Raw genomic sequence first — 24,266 nt, forward strand, 5'->3', positions numbered from 1 at the left:
GTGGGTTGAAATCATGAACAAAAGAATTATGTCACATTAAATTTTCCATTGGCCATTTTCCAAGATTTATTCTCTGACTTAAAATACTCACTGATTCTCCAGTGATCATAAAATACAGTTTAAATTTAAAACATATCCCATTTTGACCTTACCCTATCAGATTTCTTCAGCATATCTTTCTTGCCTACCTTACAACAACTCATCACATCAGACTGCCTAGACTTATTACACATCCAAAATGCAATGTATGAATTTTCACCTCTATACTTAGCTCTGCTGCTTCCCTCCCTGTCTGTATACCAACTCTTGTCTTTGAAGATACATTCAATCTTCAACTCTTCCATAAAACATTTCTAGCACTTTAGTCCACACACATCAACTCTCTCTTTTGATCAATTAAACAATTTCTGTCTGCAAATTTTATTTTGCCACTAACAGAATTAACTTTAATAATATAAGGATATGACTGACAGACAGAAATAAGATGTACTATTTAAAAGCATGATTGTCTTTATTTTTTTAAGCCTTTGTTGAATTTGTTGCAACACTGCTTCTGTTTTATGCTTGGAATTTGGGCCGAGAGGCACGTGGAACCTAGCTCCCTGACCACCAGGGATCAAACCTGCACCCCACCCTGTGCACGGAAAGATGGTCTTTATCACTGGACCACAAGGGAAGTCCCATGGTTGTCTTTATAAGGTGTAATTTATGTCCATTTTTTGTCTTTTACTCAACTCGTCCATGGTTATCATATTCAGATTCGCTTAAAGTGCTTTTAAATAGAGCTTATTAATGGCTATTTAACAATTCCACTTCCTTTTCTCCTACCAAGAACTGGTTAGTACATACAGATACATTAGCATAACATTTGGGATTATATATAAGTCCAGTAGCTTCATAAAACATGCTCTTTTAAGCATGTCTGATCTTTAACTCCAAAACATATTTACATTTTCATTGACTGTTTTCCTAGGTCTTGTTGTAAATTTCCTTTGTGCTCCCCAAATGTGACCCATCACAGTTATATGTGTTAGCACTGCACAATTTTCTTAAGATGAGCAGCTGCAGCTGCTGATTCTATTAATTTTCTCATCAGACTATATCAATATCACTTTAAAATAGAAGCTAATCTTTTAAACATAGCACATTGTATACTTATTTGTTAATTTCCTTTATTTTTTACTGTATATGATGACTGCTTGAAATAAAATGTTTTATGATAAAAATGCAATGTTCCTAATGATAAAATGTATAAAATGCAGAAAGTAGGAAAAAAAAAATTTCACCACAGTCTTAGCACTCCCGTATAATCATTGCTTAGATTCCAAAGCATTTTCTTCTTCTCTTTAACATATCATAAACGTGATCCTATTTCACATTTGTTTCTATCATGCACACCTAAGATTAATAATCCCACTGCCCATATTACCATAAATTCTTTGTAACCATTACTCCTCACAGTTGAAAGATCATCCGTCATAGAAACAACTTAGGGTTGCAGAGTCCTTCGTGAGGATCTATATTCTCCCTTAGTGCGTGGATTCTGAGTTTGAAAACTGTCTCAGGTCAGGAAACGAGGCATGTTATTCTACCTTTATATTCAGATAGCTGCCTTTATTCCTTCTCTCTCTCTCTCTATTCTTTGGTTGAATATTTTAAGCAAAACTTATTGTCTTCCCATCTTTCTTTCCTATAGGAACACCATGTTTAATAACCATATCCATAGCTCCCTAGGATTGGATGAGATGGTTTAATGGCATCACCAACTCAACGGACATGAGTCTGAGCAAGCTCCGGGAGCTGGTGATGGACAGAGAAGCCTGGCGTGCTGCAGTCCATGGGGTCACAAAGAGTCACACACAACTGAGCAACTGAACTGAACTGAACTGAACTGATTGCTCCCTAGGGGCCAGGCCCTTAAGATTGTCATTCCAACCTTGCTCCTCATTGTAATAATTGCACCCAACATACTTCTGGTGTGTAAATGCCATCAACTGCCCAGTAGTATTTCTGAATCCAGTCATCCCCATTGCTCAGACGATCCTTTCACTGACTTTCTCTAATGTACCAGCTTGCTTTACCACAGTCCCTCAAAGCTCTCAAATGTCCTAGCTACTGCACTCTCCAGTATATGCTCTTCCAAGAGTAACCCATCCTATTTCACCACAGGTGAAAAGTTTTAAAGAATGCAGGTCTTTAACAAACCTTTAGTCCACCCAGAACCAGAGACATAATCCTCCTTGCTGGACAGTTGGTGAGTTATTTAGCTGAACTAAATGTTGTTCTTATCATTGAGGAACTCATCTAGTTAAGTGAGGAGAGCTATGTATAATAATCATATAAATATAAATCTCTTAATTATTTCAACAGAAAATATTTGTGATATTCCCAAGAGTGAAAAATCCTGTCTTACATCCTAAGAACAAACCAATGAGTTCTACATGTTATAAAACACAATACTTATTACACTTGTTATAATCACATTTATCCATTATCTTAGCATCCCAGATGGCACTAATGGTAAAGAACCTACCCGCCACTGCAGGTAGATGTTAAAAGGCACAGGTTCAATCCCTGGGTCAGGAAGATCCCCTGGAGGATCTCTGACCTATTCTAAAGTTTGACCATGGCAACGCACTCCAGTATTCTTGCCTGGAGAATCCCATGGACTGAAGGAGCCTGGAAGGCTGCAGTCCATAGGGTAGCATAGAATTGGACATGACTGAAGTGACTCAGCCTGCAGCACGCGCCCATTATGTTACAACTTAGAAGAACAAAGCCAGGGACTGTAAATTTCTAAGAGAAAATTATCCACTTAATTTCTTAAAAGGTGGACCATTTGTTAAATATCCAGGTGGGGGAAGAGTTTCTTCCCACCTAACTTTAGTTGGTGAGTTTTGTTATGATCTGCCAAATTAGACTAATTACATTACAGAACAACCATATTCTGTTCTAAATATGTAATCATCTTATTACATAGTTTACTTAAACTATCTTCTCTGGTACAGGGTAGGGGAAAAGTGCATGGGCAGGACTGACTGTAACCAAGTGACTTCTCTAACTAGATATCATGCCAATCTCTTTCATATATGTTACCTTATTTAATTCTCACAATAGCACCAGATGGAAAGTATTAATTCCAATTTTATATGTGGTAACAAAGCCTAGGTTCAGTTAAGCAGTCTATCTAAAATTGAAATCTGGCTGTGACCATGGCAAGATTTAAACCCAGGAATACTTGATTCTAAAGTTTGGCCTATTCTAGCACTTGTCAGGAAGAGAGACAATTTTATTTTCAACTATATCCTATATAATTTTTGTCCAAATGACTCTTTATGAAGAAAGCATATAATCAAACCACCACTTCCCTAGCAATTTTCTTGGGTGAAAGAAGACAATCTCTTTCTTCCTTACATGGCCTTATGATGAAATACAAATCACTGTGTCATTTCTCTTACCCTATATCCAACTTTAGAAAGTCTTGTAGTTTTAAAATTAGAATATAAATAACTTATGGGAAGATTTCAAGAATAAAGCAAAGAGAGGAGATAGTTCTAATTCCAATGCCAATACATGAGTTTCCAGCAAACAATCCCCAAAAGATAGGAGCTAAATAATAATGGAAAAGAAAACTTAAAAGCAAAACCTTGGACCATGTGAAAAATGTAGCTGTAACTCAAACACTGAATCATTGAAACCATGAGACTAAGGAATAATAAAGGAAATCTCTACTTCTGTGAGGACTGTGACCTATTCTAAGAGGTAGAAGGCTTACTCTAGAGGCTTTGCATGTGTGCGTGTGTGTGTGTGTGTGTGTGTGTGTGTGTGTGTGTGAGTCACTCAGTCACGTCCAACTTTTTGCAACCCCATGGACTGTAGCCCGCCAGGTTCCCCTGTCCATGGAATTCTCCAGGCAAAATACTGGAGTGGGTTGCCATTTCCTTCTCCAGATAATATTCCTGACCCAGGGATCAAACCCAGGTCTCCTGTACCGGCAGGAAGATTCTTTACTATCTGAGCCACCAGGGAAACACTTTAGAGGCAGTGATGGCCAGAGGAAAAACAGAACTGCAAAGTGGAAAAGATAAACCACAGCCTTGGAATTCAAGGAGCTCTCCGTGGTGCTGCTCAATTCAGCCTAAGCCTCCTTTGAGGGTTTCTATGGGCTTTCCTGGCGGAGAAGGAAATGGCACCCCAACTCCAGTACTCTTTGCTGGAAAATCCCATGGACAGAGGAGCCCGGTGGGCTGCAGTCCATGAGGTCATTAAGAGTCGGACACGACTGAGCGACTTCACTTTCACTTTTCACTTTTATGCATTGGAGAAGGAAATGGCAACCCACTCCAGTGTTCTTGCCTGGAGAATCCCAGGGACGAGGGAGCCTGGTGGGCTGCTGTCTATGGGGTCACACAGAGTCAGACACAACTGAAGCGACTAAGCAGCAGCAGCAGCAGCAGCAGCAGCATGGGCTTTCCTGGAGGCTCAGATGGTAAAGAATCTGCCGGCAATGCAGGAATCAAAACCCAGAGTTTGATTCCTAGGTCAGGAAGATCCCCTGGAGAAGGTCAGGAAGATCCCCTGGAGAAGAGAATGGCAACCCACTCCAATATTCTTGCCTGGAGAATGCCATGGACAGAAGACCCTGGTGGGCTACAGTCCATGGGATCATTGACAGTCCCACAACTGAGCAACTTAACACTATGCAACCCTGAAGTCACATTAGTTCTTCTTTGAGTTAATGCATGTTCCAGATCCAAATACTTAGGAAGCTAGAAAACAGCCTGTTATGATTTACAGCAGAGTGCTTTTACTCTCCTTTCACAGACTAAATTACATCTCTAAGTTTAGCATATAGTAGTAACCCACTCTGAGGCTGATTATCTACTTCCTATTGAGACAGCAAGCCTCATATATCACTGAGTGTAGCTTGCTTACCAGTTCTGTAGTAACCCAGCACTGTCCTATGTGGGGCAGAATGTTCTTTTCTTAGCCACTTTAGGAGATAATGGGTTGACTGGTAGCATTTCTTTGAGGTCTTTTTTTAAAGCCAAGTGATAAAACTGCCTATCAACCTCAATTACTTCCTTGTTGTGTTGCTTAGTTGCTCAGTCATGTCCAACTCTTTGTGACCCCATGGACTGTAGCCTGCCAGGCTACTCTGTCCAGGGGATTCTCCAGGCAGGAATACTGGAGTGGATTGCCATTTCTTTCTCCAGGGGATCTTCCTGACCCAGGTCTCCTGCCTTGCAGGCAGATTCTTTACCATCTGAGCTACAAGGAAGCTCCAAATTACTTCTTACTTGCAAATAAGCCTGGTTTTCTAAGTTTTGGAGTTTTAGTTGCAAATAAATCTGGCTTTCTAAGCTTTAGAGTCTTAGTTCTATAATGACTGGCAAAGAATTGTGGGTATATCTCTTGGAATTTGGCGGGGAGGGGAAATAAACTTACTCCATATTTCATTCCAGAAATTTAAAGAACATAATAATAATAATACAAGCTATAACTACATAGAATAATAATAATCTATCCCTTAGATCCTTGTCTATAGATAAAAATGATGGCTCATGACCTTCATTTCTATCATCTCATGATCATAAACTATAAAATGGTTGGTTTTAAGGAGTTAAGGAGCTTCCAAGTCAATAAGGCAGACTGAATAAGCACAATTTCCTCACCTTCCCCCACAAACTTAAATGACACTAAATATTACAAGCTATAATAAATTTACAACAGCTTCAAAAACTAAATAAGGCAAAGTAACTGTATTAAATCAGATATTCAATTAAATTTTGAAAGGTGAAAAATACATGTTTACGGCTTCCACGTCAAGAAAGATGAAGTAATCATTTTTTTCCTTATTCTTCTCATTAAGTATGACTAAAAAGCCTGGGCACTATACGTAAGACAAACATAGTTCAGTTCAGTCGCTCAGTCGTGTCCGACTCTGCAAACCCATGAACCGCAGCACGCCAGGCCTCCCTGTCCATCACCAACTCCCAGAGTTTACTCAAACTCATGCCCATTGAGTCGGTGATGCCATCCAACCATCTCATCCTCTGTCGTCCCCTTCTGCTCCTGCCCTCAGTCTTTCCCAGCATCAGGGTCTTTTCAAATGAGTCAGTTCTTCCATCAGGTGGCCAAGGTATTGGAGTTTCCGCTTCAGCATCAGTCCTTCCAATGAATGTTCAGGACTGATTTCCTTAAGGATGGACTAGTTGGATCTCCTTGCTATCCAAACAAATTTAAGAGGACTATAAAATGGTGTAGAGAAGGAGGCAGACCAGCTGGAGACTTTAGGATCCAAAGAAGGAAATGCTAGCAAATGCCCTGGGTTTGAATTTGCTTCATGTAGTAGGAGTAGTGTTAGTCATTCAGTTGTGTCCAACTCTTTGTGACCCTCTGGGCTGTAGCCCTCTAGCATCCTCTGTCCACAGGATTTTCCAGGCAACAATACTGGAGTGGGTTTTATCCCAGATTTATAGTTCAGGAAATTGACCACTAGAAACTACAATGGGCACAGACCAAAAAAAAAGCCCTAACTAAAGTTTACTGTCACTGGACAGAGGACCAGGAAGGTTGCCTCATAGCAATGCATAAAAATTTTAGGCAGTAACTAGTCTACTCCAGCCAAACACTAAAGGGGACAAAAAAAATGTGACCTCACTCCCACCCACACAAGCAAAGGATGAGAGCACCCTCACCAAGCTGTGAAGTATCCCAGCCCCCATCAGAGTAATGTAAGAGAAGACAGAGTGGGTAGCCAAGACTCTCATCCCTATTATATGGATGTTAATATCCTGGTTGTGAGATTACACAATATTTTTTCAAGATGGTACCACTGAGGAGAACATATATGAGAGTTCTCTGTACTGTTTCTTATAACTGCATGTGAATCTAAATTAATTTCAAAATAAAAATGGGATAGTTTAATTTAAAAACATGTGATCCAGGAACATTACAGTACACAGAGGATTAAGTTCACAGCTACAACATCCATACAATAGGAATACCAGAAAGGGATCAGAGAAAAATTGAAAGGAAAGAATCACAAAAAATGTTTCTTTTTTTAAGTGAAGGATTCATTAAGGTCTGGTAGACACATCTCCCAGATGCATTCTTGTAAATGCCAAAGATGAAAAAAGATCCTGAAATCTTTACAGACAAAATACAGGGAGCTACAAAGTAAAAAAAAAAGGCTGAATTCAGGCTTCTTGTCAGAAATAATGGATGCGTAACAACAATAAAATAATGATTTCAAAGTACTGAGGGAAATTATTTTGAGTCTATAATTCTATGTCTAGACAAAACTATCAACCAATGTAAAAATAAAAACACTTTAGAGAGTGCATGTGTTCTGCAACTTTACCTCCCCTGTACTCTTACAGGAGAAAAAAGAAAAAAGGGAGAACTAAGAACTTAAGGACTTGAGGAAAGGAAATCTAAAAAACAGTAACTACAAGTGAAATTCTCAAATTTTCTAGAATGACAGCTTAATATAGACTTAATAAACAAGAGGAAAAAATCATAACAGGAAATAAAGAGCTACTAGAATATAGTCAAGAGGAAAGTGGATTCCTTATATTAATAGTATACAATACAATTGAAAAACTAAGTACTGATAATATAATTTTACTTTGTTAATTTATGTGCTAAAATTATGTTGATGTTTTTGCATGTTTTGACTAGATGACTCAACAATAAGTAAAACTTCAACAGGTTTTTAAAGCATTTGATAGATATTGACAAAATGGTGAAAGCTGGTGGGCTCTACATCTTAAAGTCTGACACTGATTTTAGTTTTTAAGTCTACATAATAAGACTTTATAGTGAAATCTTCTCAGTGTTTCAACAGCTAATAGTCTTTTCACAGAGTTTCTCAAAGTAGGTAATCTCAAGTTATTTAAAAATCATGTTTTCACTTTATGAAAATTAAAGCCCCAATTCAGAGGCTTTCTAACTTTCAAGGTGAAACAACAAAAGTATCACTATAGTCATCTTACATGCAGTCTTGAGACCCTAGAGGAATGACTTGCCTTTTTTCTCCTTTTAAAATCAGGATCTTAGGAGTTTGGCTGTTCTTCTCCTTTTAAAATCAGGATCTTAGGGGCACTGAACTGACTGAATCACACCCGAGCTACCTTTGTAACAGGGATACAGCTAAGTGATCCAGGTACATAGAAATTGCCAGCACCCCTGCCTAGGCAAAGCTAGCTGAGTACAGAGATTCCAATAAGTACATAGAATGAATTGTAGGAAAACTGCATTTACTCCTTTGAGCTTGAATGTTGGAATTAAACTTTCTTGAAACACTAATTATCACTTCTTTTCAGAGGACATAAGCAAACATGCTATAAAGAGCTGACAGAAGAGTCATCAAAGCCATTTTAGGGAACCAGCCTTGCAACAAGGTGTCCACCATCCCTCTTCCGAGGAGGATCACAAGCTACATTTCTTCACCTCCTTTAGGGTTATGCATGTCGACTTGACCAAGTTTTCTAGCCAATAGAATTCAAATAAAGCAATATACACTGTTTTCAGCTTTGGCCCATAGAAATGTTATCATATGTGTTTCTCCATGCTTTTTCACCTTATAGGGAAATGTAATGTAACTGAACAATGTAATGTAACTGAACTGACCTGGGAAACCACATATAGAAAACAGCGGGGTAACAAGGTGGAAGGAACATGGGTTACTGACTCAGTAGGAAAAGCAACATACATGGATCATAGACTCTATTTGACTTGACCATGAGATGGCTAAGCCAATGCACACATTTTTGTGTGTTACAGCAGCTATTACTACCTTTTGTAATTACCTCACAGTCACCTACATCTTAAAATTCCAATGACTGAAGCCTTGCTGTTGACTTGAAGTCATAAAAACACGCTATAATTCACTGTGCATGAAATATTAGCCCAGGATAAACACAAGGAGACATTACTCTTATGAGTTTATTGTGACTTCTCCAATTGCAGAAACTGAAGAAAATTAAGACCATTAAAAACAAATCCTCAGAATGGTTATAATGAAGAATAAAATGAAAGTCACTCAGTCGCATCCCACTCTTTGAGATCCCATGGCCCATACAACCCATGGCATTCTCCAGGCCAGAATACTAGAGAGGGTAGCCTTTTCCTTCTCCAGGGGATCTTCCCAACCCAGGGATCAAACCCAGGTCTCCCACATTGCAGGAAGATTCTTTACCAACTGAGCTCTCAGGGAAGCCCTGATATGAAGAATAAAGAGTATTTTAATTTCCAGATCAATCTTGAGAATATAATAAGACTGCTATTTATGGATGGAACAGAAGAACTGCTCACCTCCCAAATTCTGGCAACATGGTACTAGAATTTTAAAACCTAAGAAAACAAAAATGACGCCTTAATTTGTGATTTTTAAAGGTTTTGATTTAGAATCCAGGAGGTTACATTTATGAAGGGGAAATGACTAAGCATTTAAGAGATAAGCATGTCAACTTTATTAACATCTGTAGGAAATCTGATGGCACATGGGTCTTAAACCAATTTTTTTCCAGTTTTACTAAGATGATTGACAAAAATTGAATATATTTAAACCACATGGCATGATGTGGTATGCCACAAACAGGCTAACTAACGAATCAGTCACCTCACATAATAACCTTTTTTATGTATGCGTGATAAAAAACAGTTGAGATCTACTCTCTTAGCAAATTTCAAGTAGGCAACACTTTATTATTAATTATAGTCACCATGCTACCATTAGGTCTCTGGGATTTATTTATCTTATAACTGAAATGTTGTACCTTTGACCAACACTCTTTTCCCCTCATCTTCTCCTCCCTGTTAACTATGAATTTGACTTTTTAGCTCCCACATATAAATGAGACCATGTCGTCCTTGTCTTTCTGTGTCTGGCTTACTTCACTTAGCATGATATCCTCAAGGTTCATCCATATTGTTGCAAATGGCAGTATTTCTTTCTTTTTTAAGGTTGCAGCTAAACTATTTTTTTGAAGATACATGAACATTCACATTTTGCCACTTTGCTTGGAAGAGAGTGAAAAAAAATGTAGTTCTACTGGGAGAGAAGAATATATCAAGATACATTTACATTGCTAATAAAAAGAATAAGAAAGAACTTGCAGTTACTCATCTTCTTTGTACTCCAGTTAAGGACTTGTCTAAACACAGCCAATAAAATGAAATGCAGAATAACTCATATGACTTGTTCAGTTTTTCTTTCTAGATAATTACTTTCTATCCATTTATCATTATCTCAATGACTCAAACAGAAAGATTATTTGCTTCCTTCCCTCTTGTTGCTTAAATTATTTGACTATTTGAAAAAAAAAAAAAAAGGTAACTAGTCTCCTTTTCAGTGGCTGAAAGTGTAGAGGTATTAAATTTTATTGATACTTATTGATATTCTCTACTTCAATTCAGTAAGTGTATGTTAAGTAAATCTAGAGCACTCATCTCTTCGTTTGTCCAGGTTGACAGCTACTTCCTATAACTAGACATTTTAAATAGATTTAACTGCTAATATAAAAAAATAGCAGTTTTAATGCAAGGAAAAAATTGTGATATATATGCAGATACATGTGTATATAGGCACATAAATGTGATGTGTGTATGTGTATATATGTATATAGAATTAACTTAGCCTGATAGCAAAGATTATATAATCCTTAGCCTCCTTGCTGAACTAAATATTATATATAGCTTTTACAAGCCTATGGTCAGCTTTTAAAAAGATTTCAACATTCTACTTCTGGGGACTAAACCTCTCAACCAAACCACATTATCACACCATGAAATAAAGTAACTTTAGAGTTTTCACTTATTTGGTTTTAGGTTAAGAAACAACTGAAAGGAAGCACAATTAGCTCAGACAGCAAAGCATGTGATGCACAAAATGTCACTTTTTTTATACACTGCCCTTGTCACTGTTTCTCAATATGGTTCTGCCTGTGCATACAAAATGTGGAAATAAATGCTCCCACCTCCAGGCTGTCTGAATGAATACAGTTCATGAGGCCATGTGTTCATTTTCAAAAAGATAGCTATTGTTTCAGACCTCTCCCATCAATGCACCATCATGCTGCCTTAAATTTACAAGGTAGCTTGCATGCAAGAGGTTTCTGCTATTGTCCAAAGTTAATAAGCATGAAAACTATTGGCAGGTTAACAACCATTGCAAGAAACAGTTGCAAAGCAGAGGCCTTTTGTTTTATTATGAAAGCCTAATTTACTCAAGATCTCACTGACTTCTTTTTTAATATTCTCTCATAACCGTCCTACATACAGACACACACACACACGTACAGTTTCAAAGCTAGTGAGAATTGTGGGTAAGATCGGGAAGACTAAATAATGTAACACAAGACTGAAGTTAATGGAGCTCTTCACCCGCTGGCCTTGGATAGGGATATTCCAAGTCATTAGCATGGCCTCTGCTTTTGGCAAGATCCCCTAGGTAGGACTGGGCTTCCAAACAGTTAGAGCCAGAATTTGTAGTGGCAGCACTCTCAGCCTTCTGCATGAATGACCAGAGCTCTCAGAGCTAGCAGATTGGTGGCTGTTAGTAACACTGGACCCTTGAGTCAAAAGAAAGGGCCAGCACTAAGTACTGTGAATTGATTACATATTCTTCATTCTTTCACAAGTCCTATTTATTAAGGGTTCTTACAAAATTTGGCACTGATTTAGGCACTTTGTGACAGCCCTACATCTGAGTCTTATGTAGCAATTCAAAGAGCTATTCAATTCCTTGTTACAGCCAAACCCCTTGCCAGCAAGCCCCGTCCTGACTACATTATGTACTTTTTAGCAGATGGAGTTTGGGGATTCCTGTGAAATTGTGAAAGCAAAAGCACAGAGACTCAGCAGGACAGAGCTAAGGGGGAATAGCAGATAAATGTATCCAAAAAGGCAACAAACAACAGAGTCAGGATATGTTTTTTAAAAATCATGAACAAGAGATTCAGAATTCACAAGAGAGTCTGAGCCTTTCATTACCAAAGAGTTTTAAGAATTACAATATTTTATAAGAAAAAAATTAAAACAGAGCAATAGCTACCAAAAAATATTAAAAGCATACCACTTCATTATAAGTTCAATTTCAGCTGTTCCAGGTATTTCCAAACATTTCATGTTTTAATTGGCTTCCCAGGCAGGTATCTTAGAGTCAACAAGTCACATCCACTTAATCTTCTATTGATTGTTCTAAGATGCTTCTTGTTACTATGACTACCTTAGTCAATTAACTTCATGTAAGTTTTAGACAATTTTCTCTTTCCCGTTTCTTTCAAAAAAAAAAAAAAAAGCCTGAATTCTTTATATCCACAAAAAATATCTGATGCTGCTTCTTATCTATCAAGGAGCACTGTGTTGGTAAAAAAAAATGCTTTATGCCTTTCATTTGAAAAAAATGTTTGAAGAATCTGCAGAAAGAAAGCCTACAGAATTGCCTTGGATCAATATAATGAGTGGCTTACCAATTTGTGGTTGTGAGTATAAAAGTTTTCTTTGGCTATCAGAAAAGTGCCTTGCCCTTGTCCTTCATCACAGGGAACTGGGAGGCTTGTAGTCACTCAAGGAGACCACTCACTGGGAAGAAGAAAATAGTTCCGCCCCTTGGTTTCAAAAAAAGTGCAAGGTCAGCCATTTGTGACTATTTTAGTACCGTACTATGCCGATAAAGCAATTTCACCTGTACGAAAATGTGAGGGTTTTTGGCATGGGGAGGGAAGTTACCCTAACCTGAGCTGACCCATGTTTTCGTAGGCGCAGTCTTGGAAACAACAGAAACGTCAACAGGGAATGGGAGGCAAAACCTATTAGATGTAAAAGAAGCTCAAGGATGTATTATACAAAACAAGGAATATGTGCAATATTTTATAATAACTGTAAATGGAAAATTGTATAATTTTTTTAATGTTTAAACAACAGGAACAACAGATTCATGGAAGATATTCATTCTTTGGAATCCAGACAACCTGCACTCAAGCCTTGATATCTGTTGAGAAAATTTAGGTAAGTGTCTTAAACTCCCTGAAGTTTCATTATCTGTCCTATAAAAAGGGACCAGTATAACTACCTCTAGGGAAGTTTGGGGGTTCTCTATATCTAACCCTTCCTCCTTTGATCCCGGTCATTTCTTCTACTCGCCAGATCTTTCCAAAACAGAGGGATGACCAGGTCACTTTTCTATCCCAAACATCCCCATGTCTGGAGAACACAGGTCAAACCACAAAGCATGCCTTCCTCCAGTCCAAAGAGCCAGGTCTCAGCCTGTCTTTCCCAGATCATCTCTGGTCACTCGTTTCATTTCTCACTCTAGCTACACCCAGACTTACCACATACTTCCTTTATAACAGCTGTTGCTGTTGTTTAGTTGCTAAGTCATGTTTGACTCTTTTGCAACCCCCATGGCTTGTACCCCACCAGGCTCCTCTGTCCATGGGATTCCCCAGGCAAGAATACTGGAGTGGGTTGCCATTTCTTTGTCCAAGGAATCATCCTCACCCAAGGATCAAACCCGTGTCTCCTGCATTAGCAGGAGAATTCTTGATAGCTGAGCCATGAGGTAAGCCCTTTTTTAAATAGCTATATATTTGTTCAAATTACCTCCCTAAAGTTTCCTTGTCCAAACTGTTCTTCTGCCCTTATCCACTTAGCAAACTCTTGCTCATCCCTTAAGGCAAAAACTATCTCTACAATCACCACCATTCCAACTGTGCTTGGAGCTTCTGGCTAAAGAAACAAAGATTAATTTTTACCAGGTGAAAAAAGTCTCATTTTTTGCCTGGCTTTCAACAGGAAAAAATATACCATTTGGCACCTACTATGAAAATATCTAGATGCTACTTAACCACAAAGTGAAGCGATTTTTTTAAAATGTAATCTGAGCATCTATAATCTGAGCATTTAAGACAAAGTATGATATTTTTCAGATTCCCAAAGTCAAGCATCTTAAAGTCTTCACACTCAAGGTAGTCACTGAATTGTGAGAAAATCAGCACACATCCAGAAAGAAATGCCACTTGAAAAATGAGCTTATCCACATCAATTACTTTGATCATTAATATCACCTGCTAGGTGCAAGATGTATCACTTCTAATTTAATACTTTAAAATTGGTATAAATGAATAGACTGACATCCAAACAAGTTAAGTAATTTTCTCAAATATTTGATATGTGGCAGGGCTGCCATCCAAATCCAGGTCTGTCTGCCTCTATAGCCCATTCTTTCTCCCTATTGGCCTTGTACTGTGAACAGGGGTGGACATTATAGCAATAGCCTATATATTTTATCCAAAGTATAAGGTGCTATCTCCAGTTGAGTCACTCAAAATACTTGAGAAAAAAGGGGATTGGTGAGGGTAGACAGGTTACATAGTCGCCTCAGAAGGATGAGAGATAAGCCCTCTTCAAAACATAGTAACATCTCATTAATAATATATATCATTAAAACAAGTTTCCTCCCTGGCACTAGACCCACTGGTAGCTTTTCTTACTTTGGGTTCAATTCTCTAGGATATACTTTATGCTTGATAAAGTAGGCTTCCCAGGTGGTCCCACCTGCAATGCAGATGTTTGATCCCTGTGTCAGGAAGTTCCCCTGGAGGAGAAAACGGCAACTCACTCCAGTATTCTCGCCTGGAACTCCATGAACAGAGGAGCCTGGTGGGCTACAGTCCATGGGGCTCACAAAAGAGTTGGACGTGACTTAGCAACTAACAACAATGAGTAAAAGTAACAATATTACAGCAGGATGATAGCATGATATAAATGATCACTGAGTTATTAAAAATATTTTTACCTCTTAATTTCTCCAATTGGGTTAATCGGAAGGGGTTTATTATTGTAGTGTTGGTGGTGATCTTAGTGATAGTGATAACTGTGTTTAACAATCAAAAATTGTGTATATGTATCTTTACTTCAAATATTTTATAATCTTATGTTAATCTCAAAAGAAGTTTATTCAAACTCTGCATGAAACATGTCTCATTATACAATAGTATTTCTCACATAGTAAACGTAAAATAAAACAGTCAATTAGAAAAGTCAGAAAATGTTACTTTCGTATGTAAAACTGAGTATGAAGCACGCATGTCACAATGGAACCTTTTTAGCACATCTTACACTCCTGTTCAGAATCACCATTGTTTACAGATACCAATATAGACACAGACACAGATATAGATATGGAGCATTTAAAATCAATCTGAGGAGAAGCTACCACAATGAGAATCCCGTGCACCACAATGAAGAATAGCCCCCGGCTCACCACAAGTAGTGAAAGCCCGGCTCACCACAAGTAGTGAAAGCCCGCATGCAGCAATGAAGACCCGGCACAGCCAAAAAAAAGATTAAATTAAAAAGAAATTAATTTGAACCAAGGAAAAACTGAGTTTAAAAGTAGTAACACGTCAAATTTATTAAGTGGCTTCCCAATCAGCAACCAGGAGGAATCAAGCCTGCTTACGCAGTCTGGGTCCCGGTAGCAAGGAAAGGGAATTTGGAGAGTGATGGTGGATAGAGACAAGGAAGTTCAGTAGAGGTCCCTGCAGGGAGAGGGGACCATTTGCCTCTCTAATACAAGCACAGACGTTGACTCTGACTGTAGCTCTTGCTGTGCTGACTCTCAGCACTTAAAAAGTCCTCATTGGGGCCATGAGTCATGGGAAGCTCCCAAATATGTACAAGCTCCCAAGCATGTTTTTTTCTCCAGTGATGACTTATTACTATTAAATGACTCCGTAAAGTGTGTAAATTAGTAAATAGCAAGATACTAGGCCTACCCTTGAGGTGGTTTTTTTCAATCTTTCAGAAATAATATGAGTTCTCCAGTTCTTCATGTGCTGAAGGCCTAGCCTATGCTTCTTGCCAGCGAAACTGGAATCACAATAATCAAGGCCTAAGTTACCATTCTGTGTCAAGCAATATGCTGGCGCTAACTAATTTTCTCTGTGAAGAACACTTTACATGCTACTGGCAATAGGGCAGAATTAGGACTGATTCTACCTGATATACACATTTCCAAGTGTTGCCCTCTCTCCAAACCATATTAACTAACTCTATGGAGCTGAAAATAAAATGTTGTTCAAGATAAGGTAGCAGCAAGGCTGACTCACCAGGAGCAAGTCAAGAAGCCTGCATCAGGAAAAACATATTCATATAAAAAAAATCAGTTTTTTATTCACTCCAGAGACAAAACCCAAACTGTGAATTCAATTTGGTTAGGATGCCCTGCTGCTTGGAAAAGTGACCCTATTTTAGGGGGTCATCATCCATCAATTTAGGTACCTATAGACACAGTCAGAAATTATTATGAAGAAGGCAGGAGGAGAAGGGGACGACAGAGGATGAGATGGCTGGATGGTATGACCAACTCAATGGACATGAGTTTGAGTAAACTCCAGGAGTTGGTGATGGACAGGGAAGCCTGGTGTGCTGCAGTCCATGGGGTTGCAAAGAGTTGGACACGACTGAGCAACTGAAATGAACTGAACTGACAGCTCCAGATAATTTATTTGACTTAAAGAAAACTAACATCCTGGTCTAATAAATGACAAAGATAAAATTAGTTATTTTATGATATTTTCATTGGTAAAAGTTACAAAAATTTAACTGCTGCAAAATTCTAAAATGTACATTGAACACACTGAGAATAAATACTGAATAATATCACTTAAGAATTAATTTGCAAATCTTTTTAAGACTTTAAATTTTATTCCATAAATATTATATATAAAGTAGCAGACAGCAGAGAGTAGAAGAAGGACATCCTAAAAGCTAAAAAGAAATTGTCAATATTAGGTTTATAACATGCCACTGAATAATAATTGATTTTCTATTTCATAATCTGTAACCAGGTAAATGTCATTCACTGGAAGATGCACCATGCCCATGTCAATTCCATATGAGGGCCCCTCCACAAAAAAAAAAAGGCAACAAAAATCCAAATTAAATCTAAAGAAGTAATTCAAAACAGTGATTTCACATCTTAGGCGTGAAAATACATATTAATTGACTGGCTTTCCAACAGTTGTTGGACCACATGAAGATATGGCTAATCATCCCCCAAATTCACCAGGTTAAATGTAATAATGAAGCAAACATTTAGCTAATTAACAACTATACACAGAAAAAGAAAGGGAAACAAAAACCTAAATAGCTAATAATTAAAATCCAGAGTTTGTTCTGATGAGCAAGATAAAAATCTCAGCTCATCATCCACTTAACGTTTAGACATAGTGAGGGCTTTGCCAAGTACCACAAAATTCCCTTCACTGAAAGGCCCACATCTTCTAGCTTTTCTTCTATGATCCTTTGTCCTATTAGTGTTTCAGTGTTTGTGCTTAAAAACTAGTTTTTAAATTTTTATTATTATTATTTAAGTAAGACATCTTGTTTCTCTACTATAGATAAGCCAAACACGGGAGACTGAGAAACTCTGTAAATCATTACCTGAAGGCCTTCGATAGCCAAGCGCAGCATGCTTGGTGTCAGTTTAGAAGCTTGCTTGAAGGTGAAGTTACTCCAGTCTATGATCAAAACAAATCCATTCACCTGAAGCTCAGGATCTTCAATCATGGCTTCTAAAGAAAGTAAGATGGCACGCAAAATATCCACCAGCGTGTACCTATCAGCAACAGAAAGTACTGCATTAAATCTGACAACCACCATTTGTAGAAACTATGGAATGTCTTTAGCATCCTAAAAATTCCCTTTAAAATACCTCAGAAAGCTTAAGGAAAATATTTTGTTTAAAAATCGTCTAAGATGATGTTTACTTTATTCACTATACTCAGGGGACATATTAGAACTTAACATGCATTTTGCAAAACAAATTCCAATGCTTTTGAAAATTCTATACATATTTTATAATCATTCCTTTTCCTTGCAGGCCTTCTTATAACCTTACAAAATCTCATTTTTAGCAAATGTACTATTCTGTAAAAATTAGGCATGGTACTTTTAAATAGTTCAGGAATGCTTTTAAAAGTACTGACATTTCATATCTTCACATGTGAAAAATTTGAGAATGAGATTTGAAGGAGTTTCATCAATAAACAACACCATGTGTAAACAGCTGTGGTTGAAAGTGGCAACCGATTTTAATTACTTGGACTGAGTTTATATCATAAAGATAAAAGACAAGAAAAAAGGAAAGGTGGGATGGATAGAAAAAAGGAAAATCAGTAAAATCAATGAAAATAAAAGGGAAAATGTATCTGCCTGTTATTACATAGGCCACCCACATTCAGGAGTTGAGTCTTTATATTTTTCTACCTTGCAGCTTAGCACAGTCCCTGACACACTGTAAAAATCCAATAAATGCTCTTCCTTTCTTGTAAAACGGAACTCGAGTGCAAAAACACTAATTGTACACTAAGGCATTGTCTCAACAAAGGCAGTGGAAGTAAGAAGAAAAGCCAAATGTAAGAAGTGTGTTTGAAGTAAACTTGTTAAAATTTAATACTTAATTAGATGTGGGGGCTAAGATTGAGGGAAAAGTAAAAGATGACACACAGATTCTAGCTTCAGATCCTTGCCTTTGACAGTACCAGTAAGCTATATAAAGTAAATGATACTTTAGATTTTACCATTTATCAAATGGTAAAATCTTTCATCAAAATCAATAATGCAAAAAAAGGATGCAATTAAGGATGGCTGGAAATGTAGAATTTGGAATAGAATAGATTGTCCTTGAGAAATGGGTAGTACACCCAGGAAGATATATCAAGTAAATATCTGAGAAAGTAGATTTCAAACTCAGGAGAAAGCTCAAAATTGAAAATTCCAGAACCAAAGCATATCAATCCCATGTTCACAGAAGTGAAGGAGGTAATGCAATCAGAGCTGAGAGGAAAACGAGGTAATTGTTCTAAGAGGGAATCCCTGCATTTCAAGAGAAATTAGTACACTCATGGAAGATGTTAACAATTTTCCTTTTTAGCATTTCTTTCAAGTTTACTTTTTTGCTCATTCAGGTGGAGGTGTCCAGGAAAAGCTAGAGAAAGAGATCCTGATATCAGGGGAGAGGTGGAATGGGGAGGGTGGTGGATTAGGAGTTGAAATCACTGGGATTTAGTGGAAGTGATGGGCTCACCAGGAAGACGTCTGAGACAATGAGCACATGTGAGGGACTAGTTCTATTTTTACTTCTAAAAACATTTGGAGGAGAAGGGAGAAAGCGTAGTAGTTCAGAAAGGAAGGAAAAATTAACAGTGAAACCTCGGGCAATTTTTCACTTTTTCTGGGCCTCATTTCCTCATCTGTAATAGCAGCAGTTTGGAATAGAATCTCTTGAGGGTCCCAGCATTAATCAAGCAAAGGGCCTGGTGTCAGAAGACTTTAAAATGGAATCTCTCCATTGTTCCTCATTAGCTGTGTGGCCCTGGACAAGTCAATGATTTATCATTCTGAGGCTGAGTTTCTATGACTGTCTCACAGCATCTCACTGGCAGTGGCCAGGTGAGAGGAGGGGAATGGGAAGGGAAGCCAAAGATACGATTCAGGTGAGAGCAAAGATCAAGAGACTATTTTTAAATCTCTGGAAAGTATACAGGCTATGTATTTCATGCATTTGAGAAGGAAATGGCAACCCACTCCAGTGTTCTTGCCTGGAGAATCCCAGGGACGGGGGAGCCTCAGGGGCTTCCGTCTATGGGGTCGCATAGAGTCGGACACGACTGCAGCGCCTTAGCAGCAGCAAGGATATGGCATTGCCCAAATACTATGTAAGTCTATAAGATAAAACTTTTTGTAGAGCTCTGTCACTTATTTGTCTTTAAAACTGTAAAATAAGAATGACTGAACACCTTTATCAGTCACTACTTCATAGCTGGCTCATCTCCTTTTTAAATATAATGGCCTAACATGGTACTGTGACCAGAACCCTATGAACTTACACAGACTGAACAGTTTGGAGCAGGAAGACTACTTCTGGTTAAAATTTAAAGTGAAAAGTGTAAGTTGCTCAGTCATGTCTGACTCTATGCAACCTTACAGACTATAGCCCACCAGGTTCCTCTGTCCCTGAAATTCTCTAGGCAAGAATACTGGAGGGGGTTGCCATTCCCTTCTCAGGAGATCCTTCGAACCCAGGGATTAAACCTGGATCTCCTATAATGCAAGAAGATTCTTTACCATCTGAGCCACCAGGGAAGCTTGGTTAAAATTTAGTGCCCCCTCTAAAAAAATACTCACTTTAATTTTTGAAATTCATAACGGTTGAAAAAATTAAAAATTAGAACAACCCAACTTAGAACTTCCTCCCATTATGATTATTCTTAGATTTTCCTGTAAGAATACCAAATAGAATTAAGTAAAACTTGAATTTGAAATCAGCTTTGAAAGAATGATGCACTGTATAATAATAAGAATAAACATGACACCAGTAAGGGCTGAAAATAAGCGGCAATTTATTTTAAATAACACATTTTAAGTATGGTTTTCCAAAACTGTGTCAAATCAAGAGAAAACCTTACATGCATATCATTATTCCAAAGGAAGTAAAATAAGGTAAATCCCAGGATCATCAATAGAGTAAATCTAACCAATGGTTTTTTTTTTAATTTAATATCTTCTTCCAAAAAGAGAATTAAATGACCTTTATATAAATTATATTTGTGTGTGTGTGTGTGTGTATGTGTGTGCATGTGTGCACTCAGTCACACAGTCATGTCCAACTCTTTGCGACCCCATGGACCTTAGCCCACGAGGCTCCTCTGTTCACGGGATTGTTCAGGCAAGTATATTGGAGTGGGTTGCCATTTCCTCTTCCAGGGGATCTTCCCAACTCAGGGATCAAACCCTAGTCTCTTGCCTGTAATGCACTGGCAGGTGGATTCTTTCCTGACCTGCCCTTTGAATGCAGTTACCTTGGGGTGTTTTTATATTTCTTTTATTAGAAGTATACGTTATATACTACAAATTTAATAGAAGAAATATAAAAACACTCTAGCTATTAATAACGGCATTCAAAGGGCAGGTCAAAACCACTCTTGATGTTCCAATCCTCTGTTGTCAAACATGTCACATCACTACCATTAGCAGCTCAGCAGGTTATTCCTAAGCAGAACATTATCACATGCCAAAGTCCATAAAATAGCTTCTGAAGAAATGGAGTATTTTATGAATTTTCTGTCTTTAGGAACCTGACTTTCATTATCCTTGTTAAAACTATTTTCTAACTGCTGTACTTCACAAATTAGATGTTACTACAGTAAGCGTTTCTAAAGCTCATGTTTGAGGTTTACACCCCAATTATAGTAATCCGCCATTGCTATTCTTCCCTTCTACATTGAAAGAAAGCCATACAATAAACCAACATGTTAATCGAGCTCTTGACTCCTAACTGAGCTTCCCAAAGCAGCATCGGGTAAAGTCCGCATCCGAAATCGACTTGGAGATGATGAAATAATGACACCAGTAAGGAATTTTACAACTTGGGACTATGTAAACCATTGCTCTTAAATCAAACCTGCTACAATATGTAAAAAAAAAAAAAGTCCTATTTTTTTTTTTTTACGATCTGAGTGATCAAGAGCAGGGAAGCCTCTTCTCCTGCCTCTGACCTTGCAAGGTTTTGGGGAGTTGCCTGGCCTGTGCTTCTCTCCTGGGGTTCACAAGGTCTCATCCCCTACTAGAGCTGACCATCAGTGCAAAGAGCAACACAAATCACAAACATGTCATTTCCTTCCTACTCTCCAGCCCCTTCTGTAGCCTGACAATGAAAAACTGGCATCTTGGCATCACATTGAGCAGCACAACAGCAAGCAGCTTGCCTTGGTCATTAAATCAATCAGCCATTATTAAATTCTTCATTAAGGCTGCCCCCAACCCTCAGCTTTCATTAAGCCACATTTCCTAATGTCTAAAGCACTTGTGTTAGAAAGGTGCTAGAGGGAGAGACAAAGGAGCAGAATTACCTTCATTAATGCCTTGGGGTATCATTGGTGCTAAAGTTGATGAATCCATCAAGGTGCTTTATATTACTGAGTGGTAATAATAATATCTCTATCTGTGTAACCATTTAAGATTTCCAAAGCAATTTCAAAAGCATTATCTTAATCTCAAAATAAGCCCAAAGTCTCTGTGCATGGCTTAGTTCCTATTATTTTGAAGATAAAGACACAGAGGAGGTCTCAGAGAATTTAGAGTTTTTCTGAAATCACTGTAAGAGTAAAACTGGAAGCCTAGATGAGAAGCTAGGTCTTTCTAACACCACAGAGCTCTCCACTCCTTACGGTGCCAAGACCTAGAACAGAGTTTGATGAATAGCTCTTCTGTGTTTTTACGTGTCAGTGGCATAATGTACATCAGAAGAAGGATCAGAAAGTCGATACCAACATGGCACCAGGCCAGGTATCAGGGCAGCTCCAGCCTGGTCCCAGCAAGGGGCTTTGGCAGAAGGAAAACATCAAGACATTTTGAGTCAGAATGGGAAGACGCTAAGTCTCTACAAACCTTGGAGGCAATATGAAATCCAAAATCATCACATCATCACTAGGCATATGAAGCTGTCTCAGCCTTGCTGAGTATTTTCCAGAATTTTACTGCTATGGAAACATAGGTGAGTGAGAACAAGAAAATAACTGGAAATGAAACATCTAGAGGAAAAATGTCTTTCTTTGGAGAAAAAAAAAAAGTTTAAAAATGTGCACCTACTACCACCAAAATGAAATAAAACAGAATGAAGTCGTGTTGGAAAAAAATACAAACATTGGAAAGGCAACTCTTCCTCAGGGCAGAATACTCTGTTTACTTAGCTGCTTAGTACAGTCTTTGTCTTAAGAATATTTATTCTACCAACTTAACTTTCTGTGCCTAATTGTCTACATTCTGATGTTTAACCAAGATTTTCTAAACCATAGATGGATTTTTTAATTATCAGGGCTTGCTTTTTTGGATATATTCGGGTTTTTTTCCCAGATTTAGGTTGGTTCACTATCTGTACACACAAAACAAGTTTGACCAGTTCACTTACTCATTGTACAGTTCTGGGTGAAATACTTAACTTCCCTGTGCCTCGGTTTCCTTATCTGCAAAATGTGGATATTAACAGGACCTATCTCATACGATTGTGAAGAAGATTTAATAAATGAATGTTTATAAAGTGCTTAGCATAGTGCCTGACACATATAAAATATATATGTGGATATTAAATATATGACATGCATATATATATATGGGTCTGTGTATATATGTATATATAAAATATTGTATATAATATATATAAAATATGATATATGCTACAATATAGCATACTGTATAAAAGTGTTTTTAAATGAATGAATTAATTGAAATGAAAAAAACAAATGGTTGAATTACATTGCCCAAACAAGTGGTATTCTTTCCACACAACACAGAGCAGGCTGCTACTGCCTCTGCCCGGACTTTTCACCACTAGCGAGCAGTAGCCTCATTAAACACTCACTATCTCTCTGATAGTCATTTAGCTTTTCATGCTTTTCTTCCCAGAGAGGCTGTAAGTTCCTTGATGGTACGACAAATGTGTTATGTGTCTTTTTTTTGCCCCTAGCACCTATTAAAATTCTAAGTATGCAGCAAATGCTGGGGAAAAGTGTACTTTTTAAAACACTGATTTGAATTAAGTACTATTCACTCAGTTTACTTGTTGTAAAGATCCAACCAACATACAAGGACATCTTTTCCCTCACAGCAAGAGTGCCACTGACTACGTTAATGACTATATTAACTATGTTAACATATATATATATAATATATATATACACACATATATACCTCCCTTCAGTGGTGTAAAAGAGCTCAATCTTTTTCTCAGAATGGAGGAAATATAGTAATTTACTAAGGATAATTTGTGAATTTACTAACTGTTGGCTCATGTTTTAAAATATCTTTAAAGATTTCTTTTGAAGCATCCAGAGCACTATAGTAACACCAAATCCATTGCTTCTTTTCAACTTTGTTTAAAGTTGCATATTTGAAACATGAAAATGGCCTGGTTTGGGCCAGACCCAATCAAGGTCCTAGTGAAGTTTGGCACTCCTGGCCATTGCTGTTATTTCAGGATTATTTCTCTAATTACTGCATAATTGTCCTAGTTTTTAGAGACTGTCCTATTTTGTTCAGAGATTTGTTCCAGTATTTCGTAACATTTCTCAGGACAATATTTTTTCTCTTTCATTTTTCATGGTATGAACCGAGGGCATATTTTGAAATATTCTGCAGTTCCCAGAATATCTGTTTAAAGAGCATCCCTATAAGGAAGCAATACAGAAGCTCTG

At 37.7% G+C, this 24,266-nt stretch overlaps 1 protein-coding gene across 2 annotated transcripts in view; it reads right to left on the reverse strand.

Annotated features, from left to right (window-relative positions):
- The window catches only part of CLVS2 (clavesin 2), an 87,650-nt gene that overhangs the window by 55,979 nt on the left and 7,405 nt on the right, over nucleotides 1-24,266 (reverse strand). For both annotated transcript variants that reach the window (XM_040239009.1, XM_040239011.1), the window contains exon 3: nucleotides 17,458-17,632. In XM_040239009.1, the coding sequence (XP_040094943.1) occupies nucleotides 17,458-17,632 (175 nt within the window). The remainder of the gene's footprint in view (nucleotides 1-17,457; nucleotides 17,633-24,266) is intronic.

Source organism: Oryx dammah, unplaced genomic scaffold, assembly GCF_014754425.2.
Source record: "Oryx dammah isolate SB20612 unplaced genomic scaffold, SCBI_Odam_1.1 HiC_scaffold_4, whole genome shotgun sequence".
NCBI lineage: Eukaryota > Metazoa > Chordata > Mammalia > Artiodactyla > Bovidae > Oryx > Oryx dammah.